Source organism: Gymnogyps californianus, chromosome 20 (genome assembly GCF_018139145.2).
Source record: "Gymnogyps californianus isolate 813 chromosome 20, ASM1813914v2, whole genome shotgun sequence".
NCBI classification, from domain to species: domain Eukaryota; kingdom Metazoa; phylum Chordata; class Aves; order Accipitriformes; family Cathartidae; genus Gymnogyps; species Gymnogyps californianus.
The window spans coordinates 8,676,347-8,696,234 of NC_059490.1; the positions used below are offsets into that span (position 1 = coordinate 8,676,347).

At 57.5% G+C, this 19,888-nt stretch overlaps 2 protein-coding genes across 2 annotated transcripts in view; one reads left to right on the forward strand and one right to left on the reverse strand.

Annotated features, from left to right (window-relative positions):
* NXN (nucleoredoxin) overlaps positions 1-14,929 on the forward strand; it is a 55,726-nt gene extending 40,797 nt beyond the window's left edge. Inside the window, exons 5-8 of the mRNA XM_050908901.1 lie at positions 249-355; positions 8,125-8,304; positions 11,009-11,133; positions 13,754-14,929. Of these exons, the coding sequence (XP_050764858.1) occupies positions 249-355; positions 8,125-8,304; positions 11,009-11,133; positions 13,754-13,936 (595 nt within the window). The 3' untranslated portion in view covers positions 13,937-14,929. The remainder of the gene's footprint in view (positions 1-248; positions 356-8,124; positions 8,305-11,008; positions 11,134-13,753) is intronic.
* A 2,493-nt stretch (positions 14,930-17,422) lies between these two features.
* MRM3 (mitochondrial rRNA methyltransferase 3) lies at positions 17,423-19,834 on the reverse strand. Its single transcript, XM_050909007.1, is given in 5 exon segments — positions 17,423-17,774; positions 17,777-18,193; positions 18,392-18,559; positions 18,985-19,229; positions 19,572-19,834. Coding segments are annotated over 5 exon segments (1,236 nt in total). The 3' UTR covers positions 17,423-17,631.
* Between the last annotated feature and the right edge of the window lie 54 nt (positions 19,835-19,888).

Consider the following 19,888-nt stretch of genomic DNA (forward strand, 5'->3'; position numbering starts at 1 on the left):
CATTCAGATGCCCCGGAGAGTTTGAAATATTGGGGAAAAAATGCACCGTGGATCCCTTCTTGAGGGACTGGGGACTTGAAATTTGTTCTAGCTCTTCCCGGTTGTGTCTGCCAGCAGCCCTTACTGGAGGGCTTTGGTGGAAGGGAAAAAGGGCTTTGCAGGCCAGGTTTTTAATGAGGAGCAGAGGAAAGAGCCTGGCAGGCGGAGGGGCTGCACTCTGGATCCCATGCCCTGTTCCCTTTGCACAGGTCAGAGGACTCCTTCAAGCAGTATTTCAGTGAGATGCCCTGGGTAGCTGTGCCATACGCCGATGAGGCCAGACGGTCGCGCCTGAATCGACTCTATGGCATACAAGGTAGGAAAGGCCGCACTGATGCACAGCTCTCCTTTCTGCTCCTTTTGTTGAATATTTGTAATGTCTCCTCTTGTTTAACTAAAACAAGAAAACAGCAAAGCAAAGCACAGTGCCCCAGGCAGAGCCGCTTCATGTTTCTGCTTTCCACAAACTCACATTCCTACCACCTGCCAGGCAGGCTGTTAGTTGAAACAGGACTTCCATAAACAACCTAATTCTTCCTGGAAACTTGGAAGCTGTTTTTGGCTTGGATGTTTTTTGCCTAATTACTGATTTATTTGTTTTGCTTTTTCTTGAAGGTTTAAGTTTCATTTTCTTGCTGTTTTATGTAACGCAAAGGCAGGCCATCGTTCTCTGCAGAGGCTGAGGAAGATGGCATCTGGTTTATGTTAGTGACATGAATTACAGAAGAGTGCGTGTTTGATGTAAACCATGGCTTTGCTTTTACTGTACGTGCCAGTGCCAGAATTCCAGCAGCCCCGGCTGCTCGGAGGGGCAGGGGAGAGATTCTTGTCTGTCTGGGTGGCTTCAAAGAGTCACAAAGACGATAAAAGCTCACAGCAGCCCTCCTGGGGACTGGCACCTTGTTCCTGCAGGGGACAAACTGCAACACAGAGACGTGCAATGTTACTAGCTCGCAAGGAGGTCTTCTGTACGTACATATAGTTTCTCCCTGTGGCTAAAGGGTCTTGCTGCAATGTGCCTGTTTGTTATCTGTTTCCATGTGGCATCAGTGAGGTGGGCACAGGCTGGCAGAGGGTTAATGCAGTCTGCAGGGGAGGAGGAGTGTTGCCAAAGGTGGCCAAGGGCCTGGGGAGAGTGGCAGGAGAAATAATCCCTCCTTGGGGTCCTCTCCAAACACCCCTTCTGGGGTGAGCTGAGGTGCTGTTGCTCAGCTCTGTTCCCTGACCTTAAACCAAGAATAACCATTCACCTGCTTTAAATAGCCGTCAGCTTGCTGCTTAATTACCTTCCCATGAGGCAAGAGCTTTCCAAATTCATCCATCTTTTCCCCGGCCCGCTCACAAACCTCTCCAGTGCTGGTTTCGGCTGAGCGCTGCAGGACTGCTGCCAGTTTCACTGGGACTTTCTGTAAATAAGGTGTCCAGACGTGGATACTTGAGCACCAGGCATGCTGTAGCCAGGGAAACAGTGACAACAGTTTTCCCTCTAACTCCAGCCGCTGGGTCCTTAAATGTCTCTCTTCATTGTGTGCTGACCTGAAAATGTAAATATTTGCTGTTCCCCTGCACCCTGACCCCTTCATCTGCCAGGGAGGCTCCCATATTACCCCTGCATTTCAGGTGCTCTCCCAGGGATGCTGACCCTGGGATTTGGGCAAGTTTGAGTGCAAAACCCTTCTGCTTGTCTATCGTGGTTTTCCTGTAAAGTGGGAATCTCTCCGCAAGGATGAACTGTGGTCCCACAAAGTGGCGTTGGGAGTGTGGAAGCAGGTTAATTTGCACCCTGCGCAGGAGGCATCGCCATCCCACCTCCCTTCCCACCCGGGCACCGCACAGGCTTTGCAAGGCTGGGCTGGGCTCCGTTTCCCCACTGCGGTCCAGGGTGGAGCAGGGTGCTGCAGGGAGGGTGCTGAGGCACCGGGAGATGAGGGAGAGGGCTGGAGGTGAACCCTTGTGCTGCTGCCAGGGGCTCCAGGTTGTTGTTGATGCCTGCACAGGCAGCAACTCGGGTTCCTCCCCACCGACTTTGAGGTTTGCAGTTAGGCTTTCGCAGCAGGCTGCCGCGCCGGCTGTAGCGAAAGCTTTCTGCAGAGCTAGATGTCGTGGGCTCAGCTCGTCGCCACTGGTGGTTATTCCACCTAAATGAAAAATAGATCCATGTAATCTCATCTGCCTTTCCCCAGATGCATGGCTCTGATGCTCCCAAGCATCTTCGAAGCCCCCTTTGGAGCTGCACCTATGCACCAGTGAGAGCGTGTAGCCTGTTCAGTGTCCAGGTTACCATCCTGGTGGTGCCTTGGATTGTGAGCACAGCCTGCACGTGGGGTGGTTTTTCCACTGGTTTTTGTAAGGCCGGGAGCTGAGACAACAGAAGAGCTTGTCTTCCCTGACTGCTTTAAGTTCCTGAGTGGTGGAAAGCAGCAAGAGGGTCAGATCTCTTGTTGTTTTAGTCCTGTGTTGGCCCCTACAGCATTCAAAAACTCAGTATAAAATGTAAGTTGAGTTATTGGCCTTTATTTGGGTTTACTTGAATGCCTCTATTCATAACCCATGCGCAGTCAGTGGGCTGTACCGTACCCACCTATATTAAATTGCTTCTGAGTGCAGCACTATCTTGAGAAAGAGTCATGTTTTGTGTCGTGGCTGCTTTAGGAATAATTCTCTGTTGTGCGGGCAGCTCCCAGTCTGCGTGATCCTGCCTTAGGTGAAATCCCCTGACGTTAGCTCTCCTTCCAGTGGGATGGGGAGCAGTGATAAATTTTATGCTTGGATAGGAATCGCCCCTTGTTGTTGTGTATCTTATGAGACCTTTTGGGTTCCTGAATATTCCCTGTGGACTCCCGTGCTGTCTCTTTGGGATTTGCAGTCCCCTGGGGGAACTTCCAAAAAACTGTTGTTTCCCCCCTGCCCCATGCTTTACCCCAGACACCCGCAGGTCACTCTCGCAGCCCAGCTGGTGGGAGCAACCTGGGAGTCACTGTTAAGGGAGGTTTCTCGTACCAGGTTTCTGGAGGTTTCTTCTGAAAAGGTGAAAAAACAGCAATAAAACCCACCACCCGTCCTGCGTTTGGTGTATTCTGAGTGTTTTGCTTCACGTCGATTTTGATTACTCACCCAACAGACTTAGTACAGATGACATTTCCGTGTCGGATGTGGGGTTTAATATATAAATAATTAAATGTATTGCCAGGTTCGGTAACAAATCATTTGGCCCCTGTGTTTTCATAAAATGCTAGCCCCGTGGGAACCGAATCCATTTTCTAATGCATAAAATCAAACTGAGCTCGTGTATGCTAATTCTCATCCGAGCTTATACAATATTCATTGCAGAGTGTCTGATGTGTGATTCTTCTTGATAAGTAAATTCTGGTGTTGTGACTCACGGCAATTACCAAAGCCCTCAAAAGGCACTAAAATAACAAATAGTGGCTGGGATGAGCACAGAGTGGGGGGACCTGGGGGGAAATATTGGGGTTAGCGAGTGTAAGTAAGGTTAAGGACGGTTCCCCTGGTCCTGCTGGTCTGTGTCCTGTGCAAAGAGGACATGTTTGCTAGGGGAGCAGTAACAAGGTTTGCCTGGGAAGACAAGGCTGATCCTATGGGATGCCACCGTGAGCCTGGTAAGGCTGTGTCCTAACCCCAGGGACCCAGCCAGGGATGTGCAGGAAGGAGCCGAGGAGATAAGGCAGTGATGCTCGGGACCGGGAGCAGACGGGTTGCGGCAGCCTCAGCCTTCGCCAGGCGGGTCCAGAAAGGAAACCAGAGCTTGGTGGCTGGTGAGAAACCTCTGATGCAGGGTAGAAGGTGCAGGGATTGACCCAGCGCATGTCATGCACCTCCTAACAGACTGAAAACCCAGCCCCAAGTTTTCTGATGTGTTACTTATATTTCCCGAACATGTTAAGCCCAGGATGAATTATCTTAAAGACTCTTTGTTTTCTGAGTCAGTTTTGTATTTGCAGTTGGCGGTTTTAGTGGCTGGGTGCTTTGGGGGATGTGTGTCCGCATACGCAAATCCGGTAAAGTCGGAATGCTTTGAATAGTGGATGAAGTCCCAGATAGCTGTAGGATCACACTCAGAACGATCCGTGTCTAAATTGGGCCCTTAATTTTCCCAGATCAGCAAAGCTTATTTGAAATCTCTGCCTTGGTATGCTGCATCGTTCAGGCTGACTGGCGATGGGGTACCAAGCTGAATCCACAGGTACCAAGCTGAATCCATGTTTCTAGCTGGTCCCTCATGTATAATGCAGGTCTGGAGAGGACAGAAAAGCAGGCATTTGGAATGGGGTTGGGAATCCTAAACGGATAAAGATCCAAATCATGTGGGATGCTGATCACCATGTGCTTCTCCTGGCTTCAGTAGTACTTTGTGCCTTGAAGGGCAGGGCCAGAATGAGATTTCCCAATTCCTTCCAGTCTGTTTAACCCGTCCCTGCCCTAGAGCTATTTTGAATACCAGCAAGTAATGAATAAGCCTTTTTGTGATACAAAATGGTTTTCTTAGCATACCCTTAGGATTTGCAAGCCCAGCCATTGGGCTCGTTCCTGTGCTGCTGCTCTTGCACCAGCCCGGTGCTCGCAGCCCCAGCGCACCGGCAGGAATGCGAGCGACGCTGCCGGGCTGGAATGAGGGGAATGCGGCCGCTCGCCCGGACCTGCAGGCAGGCTGGGACAGACAGATGGCCGTGTATTTCCTAGAGAAATGCCTAGAATTCAGAGAGCTTGTGAGTAACCCACTGTTGTACAAACATGGGAGCGCAGTGCCAGGAGTCTGGCAGGGACAAGCACGCTGGGTGCCCCCCGCTCAGAGGATGGCTCTGCAGGGTATTTGTAACAAATAAGCTTTAAAATGAACCTTTGGATGAGGGCAGGAGGATTTGAGTTGCCTTGGTTTGCCGGTTGTGGTTTGGGGGATTGTATTGGGTTTGTGCGGCAAGGTTTTGGTAGCAGGGGGGGCTACAGGGGTGGCTTCTGTGAGAAACTGCCAGAAGCTTCCCCTGTGTCCGATAGAGCCAATGCAAGCCGGCTCCAAGTCGGACCTGCTGCTGGCCAAGGCCAAGCCCAGCAGCAACGGTGGTAGCACCTCTGGGATAACAGATTTAAGAAGGGGAAGAAGTTACTGCGCAACAGCAGAGAGGGGAGTGAGAATATGTGAGAGAAAGAACTCTGCAGACACCCAGGTCAGTGAAGAAGGAGGGGGAGGAGGTGCTCCAGGTGCCGGAGCAGAGATTCCCCTGCAGCCCGTGGTGAAGACCATGGTGAGGCAGGCTGTCCCCTGCAGCCCATGGAGGTCCACGGTGGAGCAGAGCTCCACCTGCAGCCCGGGGAGGACCCCACGCCGGAGCAGGGGGATGCCCGAAGGAGGCTGTGACCGTGTGGGAAGCCCACCCTGGAGCAGGCTCCTGGCAGGACCTGCAGCCCCGTGGATAGAGGAGCCCAGGCTGGAGCAGGTTTGCTGGCAGGACTTGTGACCCCGCGGGGGACCCATGCTGGAGCAGTCTGTTCCTGAGGGACTGCACCCCGTGGATGGGACCCACGCTGCAGCAGTTCATGAAGAACCGCAGCCCGTGGGAAGGACTCACGTTGGAGAAGTTCATGGAGGACTGTCTCCCGTGGGAGGGACCCCACGCTGGAGCAGGGGAAGAGTGTGAGGAGCGGCAGAAACAACGTGTGGTGATTGACCGCAACCCCCATTCCCCGTCCCCCTGCGCCGCTGGTGGGGAGGAGGTAGAGAATTCGGGAGTAAAGTTAAGCCTGGGAAGAAAGGAGGGGTGGGGGGAAGGTGTTTTTAAGATCTGGTTTTATTTCTCATTATCCTACTCTGATTTGACTGGTAATAAATTAATTTTTTTCCCCAAGTCGAGTCTATTTTGCCTGTGATGGTCATTGCTAAGTGATCTCCCTGTCCTTATCTCGACCCATGAGCCTTGTGTTATATTTTCTCTCCCCTGTCCAGCTGAGGAGGGGGAGTGATAGAGCGGCTTTGGTGGGCACCCAGCATTCAGCCAGGGTCAGCCCACCACAGGGGTGTTGCTGGGTGAAGGAGGAGATGGTGGATAGCGAGCAGATTGAAGCCTGGGTGATGAGCAGCAGACAGCAGCGCCTGGCACTAACACTGGTCACTTCACTCGTCTCTTGGGGCCTCATCCCAGACTCTCCTCTCTTTCTTCCTTGTGGGATGTTTCTTTGTCTGCTTGACGAGAGAGAAATGGTGTGTTTTCCAGATGAAGTCACCAACATGAGCCGCTCCTGTTTTCTCGTCCGTGACTGTTTTGTGGCCGGAAAGCCTCGCCAGTGCCTTATCAGATGGGACGGTCACCAACTAGTGTCCACCCTGTCCCACTGCCAGCCCGGCCACATTTGAATAGGGGACTTGTGCTAAATCTCTGCTGCAAGTGTGTTCGCCTCCCTTATAAAGGCTTCTCCTTTATGACGGGGCTTTCCAGCCCCATAGCTCGGGGCAAAATGCTGCTTTGTCCCAAGGGCCAGAATGGGCCATGGGATGGCCTCTGAGCCCCATTGTGCCCAGTGCCACGATCCAGTAGACCCTGGATGTTCCTGCACAGCTTCGTTAGTCTCGGGAAGGATGTGTTGTGGCAGATCTGTACTGTCCCTCTTCGTATAGAGGGACATATTTAACTGATTATCTCGTTTGTTTTTTTTTTCCCCAAATGAAGCAAAATGCATGTGTTCCTCCCTTTCCCAAAGGTCCAAACTGCAGAAAGAAATAACCCGGGACCTCTGTCCCGCGGGCAGGAGGCTGCCTGCTTGGCGCTGCGCCAGGGCTGGCAGCGGGGTGTTGTGCTCAGTACCGAGCAGCTCCAGGCCCCAGCTGGGGAAATGAAGCTGGTTTCATGCTCGAGATCCACGAGCCGGCAGCAGCGTGCAAGGGAGTTTCCTCTTCCCCACATGCCGTTCCCCGACAGACCCGGACCTGCGTCCATCCCAGCCTCTCGGCATGGCAGTCCGCTGGGCTCCTTGAGGGTATCCCGTGGTGGCCGAGGGCAAGGTTGCTCTGCCAAAGGAGTGGTTTGGTCCAGCAGGATTTGGAAACCGACAGCTGGGTGTGGAGGGTGGCCTCGGCGGCAGGACCTCACACCGTGGCCACTGCCGCGCGGCTGTGAGGGCAGCGGCTGAGTGAGGTGGGTGCCAGGTTCGTTTGCGTACGATTTAGCCACGTGGCAAAGTCTGCTGGCGTTAATGCATATGATCAGTATGATCCCGCTCCATCTCCACTTGCAGAGGTGTGGGTATTGGGCATTCCCAGGGGCGATCCGTGCCCCTGAGCACTAAATCACCGTGGTTAGTGCTGTGCAGCTGCCGCTCAGTCCAGGGGCCTTTCCTCCACCGGCAGTGTCGGGTGCCTCGCCAGGCTCGGGTGGTGTGAAACGATGTCCGAACCAGGTAATAACGTTCATGACCCATCATATGCATCCCTGTGCTCTGGAAATGGCTGGGTGATGAGCGCCGAGTGCTGGAGGGGTGTGGGGGTTCATGGAGGAGTTTGTGGCTGCTTAAAATATATGGTGTTCCTTCTGGGAAGGAACACACCCTGCTTCCTGGCTGCTGTTGCCTGCAGTCCGCCCTGCAAAAAGGTTTGCGTGTGTTCCTGCGAACCGGGGACTGGGCTTTTCCAGCGGCAGCCATGTCTCAGCGCCGGGGCGGTGGTGCCTGTGGCGCAGCGCTGGTCTGCGTCGTGCGCAGGAGGCACATCTGCCTGGCACTTTGCAAGAGGGAGCTTGCAAGGAGGGTCCCCGCGTGGTATGGTGGGGTTTGCATCCAGGAGCATCAGCGTCAGACAGCGGTGACCCCTGCCTGCCCTCGGGCAGAGCAAGGCAGGCAATGCCAGAGCCTGTCTCTCAGCTTCCTGCTCTGGCTGCTGAATTACAGCGCTCTGCTAGGACGGAAACAGGATCCAGGGACCCCGATTCCCACACCATGCACGAGCTGCGGAGAGGCAGCATGCTCGTTGGGCTCCTGCCAGAGCCGGAGGCGATAGGAAAAGGCCTTTCTCCCCACACCCTGTCGCTGGCCGGTTCACACTTTGGCTGATTCTCCACCCCTGTTTTTCTTCCGTCGCAGGCATCCCGACTCTCATCGTCCTGGACTCCAAGGGAGACGTGATCACGCGGCAGGGGCGGGTGGAAGTGCTGAACGACATCGAATGCCGCGAGTTCCCCTGGCACCCCAAGCCCGTGCTGGAGCTGACAGACTCCAACGCCGTGCAGCTGAATGAGGGCCCCTGCCTCGTTCTCTTTGTAGGTATGGAGCATCACTGCTTTGAAAGCAGAGCCTGTGCTTGGGAAGGGGGCTGGGCTACCTGCCAGCTCGGCTAGAGCTGGCCACGGGGCTGAGAACCTGCCTCTGGTGGTGACAGTGTCCGTGGGAAGGGATGTGAGCCCCTTTCGATCGCAAAGAACAATGCTACATGCTCATGTGTCCGGAGAGGCTGCGGGGTCCCCGTGGAGTCCCCTCGAGGGATTCAAGGGGGCTGACAGACCTGGAGCCTTGCCTGTACCAGAGAAACGAGCTGCTGCAGCTTGCAGGGGTTTCCCAGAGCCTGCCCGTGCCCGTGGGTCTCCCGCAGCTCCTGCCCAGCGATCCGAGGGATGTGATGGAGTAGTGATTTGCAGTGGAGAGGAGCTATCAAAGATGCTTTAGTGGCGGCTGTGGAGAGGAATGCTGATTAGGTGTTGGGGAGTACGAGAAATACACTGTCACGGCCGGTGGTGGTGGAGATGGGAAAAACCTTTCTGGAGCAGGGACTTCAGGCACACATGGCATTCCAGAGGAGGCAGAGGAAGCGTCTCTGGGAGGGATTACAGCTCTGTGCTGGAAACCACAGCTCGGGGCTTGGATCCCTGGGCTGAGCAGGGCTGTGACAGTCAGAGGAGCCTCTTTTGTGCTCTGCTGATCCTTGGTATTCCCCCTGTGGGGTGCTGGCTGCAGGACAGGGCAGGCTTTTCCCCAAAGTTCCTGTCCCTCTTCCGCTGCTAACCCACACGTGAAGCTCTGCTGCAGTTGGAAACAGGCCTAGAGCTCATCCGAATCACAGCTGGCTCGTTCCTCATCGCTTCCCTGCCAGCAACAAGACAGTTAAATCAGGCGAGGGCCATGGCTGGGATGAGCTGCGCTGCAGGCTCGGCCCCGGCAGGGCAGGGGGGTGGCGGAGGGGTGCGCACAGCATCCCGGGGAGTGAGCTGAGGGGTCCCGGGCTCTCGGGGGGAGTGCGGCTGTCCCTTGAGCGCTCTGTGGAGCTGCGGTGGGGGTTTGCTGAAGAAGCCCCCCTTGGCCTCGAGCCTGCCGGTGTTGTGTGAGGGGCCTGGCCCAGGGCAGGGCTCGTCTCCCACTTCCTTGCACGCCCTTTGCGAGCAGCACACCCTTCTCCGCAGCGCTGATAACATGGCTCTCAGTCTTTCCCTTCTTCCCTTTCAGATTTCCTTTTGACCCTGATTATTTATTCAGCATAGCCCAGCAGGGGACGTGAGCACAGAGCCAAAAATACTCTCCTTGCACGGGGAGGACCGGCTGGCCACGCCAAGCGTGATTGATTGGGGCCAGCGCTGCAGGCCTCTGGAAAGAGTTATTTTTATCTTGCTCTGAGCAAAGTTTTTCTATCACCTTGTTGCAAACAGCTCGTTGGGTGAGCGCTCTCCGGCCGGCAGCTGGGGCTCTCGCTCGGCGCTTGAGGGGATGCCTGGTCTCGGTGAAATGTGCCGGCAATGTGCCGGGGCTGAGATGAAGCTGGCACTGCACCAAGGCAGGCATCGGGGCTGGGTGCTCCTGGTGGGCCCGTGTCCTGCTGGGAGACACCCACCCCCCCCAGCAGACCGGTGCCTGCGCTGTGCAGGCAGCAGCACCCCCAGGAGAAGGCAGCCGGAGGGGAAGGCAGGCTTAGCAAGAGCCGGCTGTGAATAAATCCCGACCGATCTACATCCGCTCCCGGAGAGTTTAGGGCTAGGTTAGCCAGAGTGTGCAGGGCTGCCTGGAGTGCCGCCAGCAGCGGTTGTTTGTAGAAAAATCAATCCCTGCGGACACCCCACAACTCTACGTCTTTATCACTGTCACACACGTGGGACAGACCCCAAAATGCAGCGTGCAGCGTCTCTGGCATCCCCTGCTTTGCTTGGAGAAGCCAGAGAGGAGGGCAGGGAAGTGCGGAGCAAAGGCAGAGAGCGCTTTGGGTGTGGGCAGTGCTTGTCCCAGCCGGGGGCTGGAGTGGTTGTGTCGGGTGGTTACATCAGGGACCACACGAGCTGCACGAACTGCAGCGACCGGGAGACCAGGGACCTCTCTTCTGCCTTCTTTTTTTTTTTTTTTTTTTTTTTTAAATACTAAAAGTTGTCCCCGAATTGAAATCGTTTCATCTCGATGCTGCTCAAGGACGCAGTCTCTCCTTTTTCCAGCTCAGTATTTGAACTTCAGTGGTGGCTGGCGTTTGATTGATGTTGCCATCTCTTTCTACTCTACCTCTGTCAAATCAAAGCTGCCTTCACAGTGCTGCTGCCACGGAGACTCGAGCAGAAGAGCTGCCGAGCAGCCGTCCCGAGGCGGAGGGATGGTGGGTGGCGGGCAGGGGTGGCAGGCAGCCTCAGATGAGCACGTTCGTTTGGTCTTCAAAACATGCCGACGCTTCTCAAACTGCAGAGCGGCTTTTTTGTGCTTGTTTGTCCCTGCGCTTCAGCTACGGCACCAAGGGAGTGAGCAGTGAAGTATTTGGGGAGCAGGAGCTGCTCTTCTGTTACATGTTTCCCTGTCTCACATGAAAAGCGCATTTCAGCTGCTCCCTAATTGCTACAGAGCCGTACGGCTTTGAAGTTCGTGCTGCGCATCCGGGCTCCGGTTTCCTGCGTGGTGGTGCTGTGGGACAGAGCTGCGAGCACTCGGCCAGTTTGCATCCGTTTGATCCTAACCTCCTTTTTGCCTTGCCTCTTTTGTTTTGTCTCCCCACCTCCGTGCCCTGCAGATTCAGAGGATGACGGAGAGTCGGAGGCAGCGAAACAACTGATTCAGCCCATAGCTGAAAAAATCATTGCCAAGTACAAAGCCAAAGAGGAGGAGGCACCGTTGCTCTTCTTTGTGGCGGGAGAGGTAAGCGAGAGGAGAGTGCAGGGCTGCATCCTGCTGCGTCTTCGTATGAGGACTGAACTGGGTTGGGTACCACCGTCGCCATTGTTCAGGTGGGTAAACTGAGGCACGGAGCTACTGCAGCTAGTCAGGGACCATGGAGCAAAACCAGACCAGAGTCCTGGCTCAGTCCCCTGCTCTCGTTGCTGGATATTACTTCTGGGGAAGGGGTCCCAGCTGCGTTTGCTCAGAGGTGGAAAAGCGGGCAAGGGAGCTGCTGGGGACGGGCAGAGCGGGGCTGGGGGAGGTGGGAGGGAGCGGGAGCTGCCAGCCCCACGCTGCGCCGCCCACTGCCCCCTCAAACCCTGAGGCTGCACGGGAAGGAAAGCCGGCTGGGCAGGGGGCGAGGAGCCAGGGTTTGGGTTGCAGCCCTGCCCAGCCGGTGCTGCCCTCCTTGCTGAGGTGCTGCTGCCTTCCTTCCCACCCCGGGAGGAGGGCAGGGGCGGGTGTTCCAGCCCCTTCCCGAAGGGGTGCCTGCGGGAGGCAGCCCCGATCCTGCGGGCTGGGCCTGTCTCTGTGCCGTGCGGGTGATGCTGGACAAAACTGCCCCTGGGAGCGGGCAGGGGCTACTCGGGGAGCAGCAGGGCGGCACGGGGCTGCGCTCCCACTGCCGGCCGCAGCACGAGCATCCCAGCTCTGCTCTGTCCTGCCCTGGGGCTCAGCTGGGCATGTCATCGCAGTGCTCGCCTGTCCCCCTGTGAAACGAGGGCTGTTTCCTGAGCTGGCCATGCTGTTGGTGGCTGGGATGGTATTTTGGGCATGTGTAGACTGCGGTGCTCGGAGCCAGGAATCTGCTGGGGGAAATGGGAAAATGGGGCTTCTGGCCTCCCTTTCCCCCGCGCAGGCACTTTGCCCTGCTGCAGGCTTGCAAACGAGGAAGGTTTTGTGTAAGGGTCAAAAAAGCTCCCGGCCCCCCCACCACCAGGCCTGTAGTTCCCCTCCCGCCGCGCTGCTCGGGGCCTGGGCAGGTGGCAGCTGCTGCGTGGCCATGCGCCTGCTCCGTCCCTCCACGCTCACGTCACACAGCCGCAGTGTGCCGTGAGCGGGGCCCTCCGGAGCTGCCCTGCGCACAAAAGGGTCCCCACCACTGCACCCTGGCCCCCCCTGCCCGACAAGCCCCCGCCGCCACCTCCCGCAGCCCAGTTAGCCCCCTCCAGGCAGGCGCTCCTGCTCCCACCGCCATAACGGGTCTCCGAGCATCCCAGCTCAGCCCCTGAATAAGCCCCTTGTTGGTAAGGCTATTTTGGGAGGGTCCAGGACCTGCCCCCCTCCCCCAGAGCCTACGAAGCGTTTTCCTCCCGCTCGCCGGCTGTAGCTGAAACATTGCTGCTATTCATCCAGCTCCCGACGTTCCTGCGGCGGCCGGGCCGAAGAATGGGGAGCGTCCGGCACGTCCCATTCATCCGTCACCTCAATAGCTGGGAGCGCTGGCCCCGGGTCTCTGCCGGCCCCCATGCACAAAGCAGCCCGGCCACGGCCAGAGCAGGCACCTCCCATTCCCATTCCCAGCGCCATCTGGGCCGGTTTTGCATTGATTAAAAACGTTCTTTGGCCCCTTTGCGGCGATCAGATAAAGGACGAGGCATCCCGACACCTGGGCTGGGAGGCGGGAAGGGTGGGGGGCAGCCGAGCACCCCAACCCCGCGGCAGCGGGCCCAGCCCCGCTCGCCCTTCCCCGCCACGTGGTCCGGCTGCGCCAGAAACCCCTGCAATGGAAGGGGAGGCGCGACAGGAGTTACTCCGCCGGCCGCCGCCACGCGCTGCAGAGCCACCAGCCGCGAACCAGAACGATCGATTTCTAGTGCTGCCCTTGGAAAGGGGCTCGGAGGAACGCCCCGTTTCGGCTGCCGCACGTCGTGGGCTCAGCTGGGAGCGGGAGATGAATCGCCCCAGCGCCGGCTTTTGTATTGCACAGCCTTGGCAGAGACAAATTCTTCCCTTTGCCGAGAGCTGTGCTGTGCCTTGCCGAAGGGAGGGCAGCCTGCTCCCCCTGCGAGCAGCCCGCTGCTAGGGAGCCCTGCGGCTTTTGTGCGTGCCCTCAGATGCTTGGACCTACTGGTGGGGTCTTGGTGTTGGTTCAAAGCACAAGTCTTCATCCCGTTCCTGTTTTCTGGTTTGCTCCGGGCATGCACCCGCGTCCCTTCGGCATCTACCCCTGGTGAGCGGCGAGGCCGTGGCTGTGCTGGCAGAGGGCTGGCGAGCCCCCACGTTCAGTGCTTGCCCCCAGCTCCTGAGCTGCAGATGCTGAAATCGCTCCTGCCCCAGAGGCTCCGGGGTGGCCTGGGGTGGTGGGTCAGTCTGGGGGTGCTGGGAGCTGTGCCCCGTGCAGAAGGGGTTGGAGGAGCGCGTGGTCCCATCCCAGCCTGGGATAAATCAGCCCGGTTTGGTTTTGACACAAACCACAGGCAGAACAGGCAGCAAGGCGGGTGCTGCCTGCTGCGCTCGTGGTCCTGCAATGCTGGTGCAAGGCCTAAGTGCTCGGGAGGTTATTTGTGGGCTGGACCATGGTGTAGAAGCGGCAAACTGCTCCTGGTTGTCTTGGCTCTGCTGATGGCTCCTTTCTCCCTCTCATTTTGGCCTCCAGGACGACATGACCGACTCCCTGCGGGACTACACCAACCTGCCCGAGGCTGCGCCCCTGCTCACCATCCTGGACATGTCGGCCCGGGCCAAGTACGTGATGGATGTGGAGGAGATCACGCCCGAGATCGTGGAAGCCTTTGTCAGCGACTTTCTAGCAGACAAGCTAAAACCTGAGCCCATCTAAGGGGGCTTCTGCACCAACAGACGTTATTTAAAACTAGGTCTCTCTTCCGCCGCTCGTGGATTCTCCAGCGTGTCCTCACGCCTGACCCAGTATCCAGCCTCCTTGTGGTGCCTTGTTTTACGCAGTGAATCCTTCTCCTAAGCAAACTCCTTGAGATGCACTTTCAGCAGGGAGTCATTGGCGTTTGGAGACTTCGCTTGTGCTTCATGGTGATATATTCTCTAATAACCAGGCCAGAACTGTTACCGTATTGTTATTTTATACACGGCACTAGCTAGCAGGCAAATCTTTTTGCATGGTGTTCTTCCCAACGTATGCATCAGGCAGTGGATGGGGTTCTTGGGGCTCTTTTCTTCTCCTTCTCCCCCTTCTTTCCTTTCCTACCACCCCTGCTGACTAAATGACTTTAAGGAAGCAATAAGGAAACTGTCCCCTTTGCCCCTAGCCCATCCTCCTTTCCCACCCATGTACCGGTGCCCTGGCGAGGCCGAGACAAAGTCTTAACTGCTGACAACCTCTGAAAGACCACGGCGCAGCCGAGCCCTTCCTCCTGGGGGTGAGATCTTTCTGGGTGGGTTTCCCACCTCCCACCCCAAGCACCGACAGCCTTAGGTGGCGCTGGTTGTGCATGTCGGGGGGGTCACCCGCCTGCGACGGGTGGGTATTCCCTCCCTCCCTCTCTGAGCCAGGAGGAGGACCACCACCGGGCTGCCCTCACCTCTCTCGTCTCTCCCTTGTGCTCTCCCCATCCCCTCTTCGCCCCTCTCTCTGACATGAATTGTCCTCTCCCCTCTATGTTAGTTGATTGAGCTGTTTTTCGTAGGTGTGTCCCAAACTCAACGTTAATGGTGCTGTTCTTTAAAAAATAACCAAAAAAAAACCCAACAAAAAAAATCCCTCCCTAACCCAAGCAGCACAGCCGAGCCCCCGAAAAGTGACATTGTAAAAACTGTACATGGTGATTGGAACTTTGTAATAAAACCGTTATAATAACCTCGTCCCCGGAGGTGCCGATTGCCGCGTCCTGCCGTCGGGGAGAGGGAGCCTGCGCGGGAGGAGGAGCCCCCCCAGCCAGACCCCATGGGGTAGGTGTTGGTGCCGGCAGCTCCCAGCGCTGTGGCGGCTAAGCCGGGATCGCACATTCCCCCCTGGGCTAGCGTGTTCCCCCCTGGGCTAGCGCAGCCCCCGCCTGTGCCTGGCTCATCCTGGGGCCAGGGTGGGTTGGTGCCTGGCGCAGCTCCTCTGCCCCAGGCAGGAAGGAGCTGTTTGGCAGCTGGAGGGGTGCTCCCCGCCTGCGCCTCGCTGAGCCTGGACTGTCCCAGGCTGGTCCTGCGCCCTGGAGCCCAGCGTGCCCTGGTCACCCGTACCCTGCGTGGCAGGTTGGCATTCGCTGCACAAAAGCCCTGGGGATGGTGGCTGCCGTGAGCTGTTTGGAGACACCATGGAGGGGAGAACGCGGCCTCGCTGCCCCCCAAGCTCTGCTTGCAGACCCCCCCCCCCCCAGCCGAGGGTCCCCCCTGGCTCTTGCCGGACACACAGCAGCGGCTGTGATGGTTTCCCCCAGTGTCCCCAGGAGGGCAGTGTCCCAGAGGCGTGCGTGGTGTGTGCTGAATAGTGGGTGTTGTACAAGCCATGGCTTTTCCCTTTCAGCTCATTAGTCAGTGACGGCAGGATTACGGCCTCTCCCCTCTTTTATCGCTGCGGCAGCAACCCACCCTGGCAGGAGCTGGGAAGATCCATCAGCTCGGCAAGGCCGGAACCGTATGTTTCAGAGGTTCTTGTGTTCGGCAGTGATTTAACTGACTGGTGAGCTGTTGGAGGAGCAGCAGTGCTGCCCGGCTTGCCGGTCCCCGAGCCGGGGAGGGCAGGAGCGGCTGGAGGGGGCTGCGTGTGGCTGGGCCAGGGGCAGGAGCTGGCCAGAGCACCACGGCAGCAGCACAGCAGCGTTGGGAGCTGCGGCTTGCTGCGCCTCCCTGGGCGTTGGGTTGCGAGCAACCTACCCTAAATTAACTTGTATCCCCTTTACTGGAGATTTTTTGATGAAATGCCCTTTTCAGTGAGTTACCCTCCACTGCAGGGTTAAGGGTTCCGAGCTGGTGGAAGAGGCTGAGCAGCAGCGTTTCCTCCAGCCCCCACTGCCACCTAGCACACACGCTGCCTGTGCTCAGTGAGTGTCTGCTGGTTTGGGGGCAATTGCGATGAGTTTGTGGTTTGAAAGACCGCAGGGTCTCTAGCATTCAGTCACGCAGCAGCAGCTGATTTTTTTAGAGAGGGAGAACCCATATTCCCCTCCAGATGTTGTGGTTCAGGCTCCCAGCAAGGCCGTGAGCTCAGCACTGCCACAGCCACTCTGGTAGCTGCTCTGTAGGCACTGGAGCAAAGCAGCAATTTTCTGCCTGAGAATTGGGTCATTTGGGGTTGATTTGATGAAACCAGAGCTGGAACTGGGCTCTGGAGGTAGAATTGCTCGGCGGGAGCAGTTTTAGGCTTGAGGTAACGCCGCTGTCTGACAGCACGCCGCACACCCAGCCTGGGCAGCGCTGTACGCTGCTGGGATATGAGGGCTTGGACACAGAAGAGGCTGAATATCTGTCTCTGGGTATTTCTCGAGCAGATGATATAAATGATTTCAATGTGGTAACGGGAAACCGGAGCCAGCAGAGTGGGCTGGCGGCAAGTAGCTGGTTGTGCGACTCGCAGCCGGTGTAGAGGAGGCATTTTTAAATGCGCAGCAAGCCGGGTGGCTGCCAGCGCTGTCGCAGGAGCCGTCCATCAACACACAGCTGCCAGCGACACAGAACGCGTTGTGCAGCCTGGGCAGGAGCCTCCACCGTGACCAGGGCTGCGTGGCATATCCCACATCCACGGAGGTGGGTTGCTGCAAGGAGAGTTGTTGCCCTTGGGGAGGCATGGACAGGCCCCAGGGTCTCCTTCCCTGGTGCCCCAGTGCCCATTCCCCTCTGAGGCATGGCCATAGTGAGCAGCAGTGCCCGCAGCTCCTTTTCCACCCTTCCCCTCCATCATTCATAATTCATCCACGCCAAGGCCCAGCTGCCAGAGCAAGCCGTGCCCAGGGGGCTGCGCGGGTACAGATCCCACCACTTCCCGGCAAGCGGCACGGTTGCGAGTGCCGGAGCTCAGACAACCAGCCCCTGGGCCAGCCTGGTGTGCGGCTGGCACCCACACCAGGGTTGGTGTGCTGCTCTCATCGCTTGTCAGAGCACGGGGTTTGGGTAAGCGCAGGCAGGACCCATTCAGGTGGCCGCTATTTGGCCTTTCTGACCCCAAAACCCACTAGCAGCAGCCAGGCTGCGCAGCCTGGGGCTGCGAGAGGAAGGACACACGCTGTCAGCGGCATCCTGGCCAGGCTGGCCCAAACGCTGCCGCGGCAGCTGCGCCCTGACCCCGCAGCGAGGGATCCGAGGCCTCCCCAGATCTGCTGGGTGAGAGAGAGAGAAAAGCCGGGCAGCGGGGGAGCTGGCTGCCGGCCTTTCCCTTCTCACTAGCATCACCGTGCGGCCGGAGCGCCCGCAGGCTCACCCGGGAGTCATGCGCTCATCCAGGCACAGCTCCAACACTGCCAGAGCTGTTTAATACTCATTTACTGCAAACCAAACAGCCCGAGCTGCTCTTTTATTAACTCTACAGCGTGCCAAAAGGAAGAGATGCTTCTTCAGTACCCAAACCTCAGCAGTTTAGCCCACTACAGGGAACTTCTGCCTTTCGTCCTCCTGCTTGTGCCTCCGCAGCAACTGTCTCTTCCCCTCAAACAGCACAATGCCAGCAGCGATAGCGGAGTTCAAGCTGTCCACGCCTGGCACCACGGGAATGACCAGACTCTTCCCCCCGTGCTGGCTGCGAGGCGAAGCGCGTCTGGACTCAGACCGTGGGTCTCTCCGCCGATCACCACTGCCACTGGAGTCCGTGTCCAGTTCTCGTAGTAATACTGCATGGCCAGCTCTGGGACGCAGACACCCGCCGCTCCCTCCTCATCCTCGCGCTCAGGAGCAGCCTTGGGTTTGGATTTCACAGGAGCCTTCGGGTTGCCAGGAGCGGAGCCAGCGCTGCCGGCTCCTCTTGGCACAGAAGCGGTCTCAGCCTGAGCGCCTGGGTCTTTGTTGTCGGCCACGCAGACCTGGATGCCGGCGGGAAGGTTGCTGGGAACAGATTCCCAGTCCAGGTTGGTGACGATGGGCAGACGGAAGTGAGCCCCCATGCCTGCACGGAGCACCTTTGGCTCCCACGGATCCACACAGCCTGAGACGGAAGGGAGGAAAACAGTGCAGCAGCTCCAAAAGAGACAAGATTCAGTAGCTGCTGCCTACAGCAAATTATGTCTGTGCCGGGCACTGCTTACAAACTCTTGGGAACAACATCTTCAAGCACCTCTTATTCCCTGCCTTAACCCCAAATTACTCAAACTAAACTTTTTTCCCCCAGGGGAAAGGCTCTTACCTTTGGTGAGCAGCACTTTCTCACAGCCCGCGCCTGCTGCAGATCTCAGAATAGTCCCCAGGTTTCCTGGATCTCGGATATTGTCGCAGATGAGGAGCAATGGCAAGGAGCTGGTTAGCTGAGCGGCAGGATAAGACATCTTGGCATGGTCGGGCTTGGAAAAGATCCCTGAGGAGACAAAGCACTTCTGTGTCTGTGTGTTAGGCTTCTGACGAACACACCCAAAGGAGAGGGCTGTCTCTCACTAGTTGGCCCAAATTTCACTAAAGAGGTGCTGAGAAAGCATGAGGAAAAGCCCTGCTTAAGAGAAGTGCGAGAAGAGTTTGTCACTTAACAAGGAGAACTATTTCCCAGCAGAGCTGGAGCAAGGTGCTATTAAAAATGAGCATTATCACCTTCAGTGCACTCTAGGAGCCACTTTCACAGTTACCACAGCAGGCCGTATAAAAGGGAATTCTCTCAAATTATGGCACTCTTGACACACTGCCAGAATGTCTAGGGGAAGGTTATGAAGAAAGAGTCATTATTGGCTTACTAAGTGTGAAATAAGTTTCCCTTTGAGCAGTGTTGTGACTGTTTCTAAGGCAACTTACCTATAAGCCCCTGAGGAGTTACGAGGTCAGACCAGCTCTTAATGTCTTCAAATTTCACCTTAACTAAGTTGGCTCTTTTTAGCTCTGCCTCAGGCAGCTCCTTCAGGTGCCCCACACTGCTGAAGAAGAGAGTCTGCAGCACAGCTCCTGCCTCCAGGGCGTCCTTGATCAGCCTGTGACCCTCCAGCAGAACCTTCCCGTGATGATCCCGAAACTTCTTCGACTTGGCGATAGTCACCACTTTTCTGCGGAGAAGTTAAATCAGAGAAAACGGCTGTGACGCTAACACCACCTTCGGTCTGACGTTTGCCAGCCACTGAGAACTTCACTCGGAAGTCCCCCAGGTATCTTTAGACCGGCTGTTACTGGCATCGCTCTGTCAACCTCTACCCAGAACCCCCAACTGTCGGAATTTGCCTCAAATCCTGCAGATGTGGCACCGGGCACCTCCGGGGCGGTTCCACGGGGGGCTCAGAGCGGGGCAGCCCCCACAGCGCGCCCCGAGCACGGCCGGGCCCGCCCGCCCCGCGGCGGCGGTAGGGCCCAGCTCCCTCCCGCAGCGGTGATGCCCGCGGGCCGCGCCTCACCCCAGCCTCCTGTCACCGGGCGCCGCCTTCTCGTACCACAGCCCCGGCCCGGCCGAGCTCCGCTCCACCGCTGGCGGCGGCGGCGGCTCCCGGGGGCTCTGCTGCGCCTCGGCCGCCGCGCCCCGCTCCTTCTGCGGCGGCAGCACCCGCACAGGGCTCCGCCGCAGCGCCCGCACCCCGCGCCGCCCCACCGCCTCTCTCGGCCCACCGGGCCGCAGCAACGAGCGGCCCAAGCCCGGCGCTACCCTCCCCAGCGCCGCCATCTTGCGCTGTCAACCGCCGCGCGACGGGCGCGCCACGGTGACGTCGTCACTCCG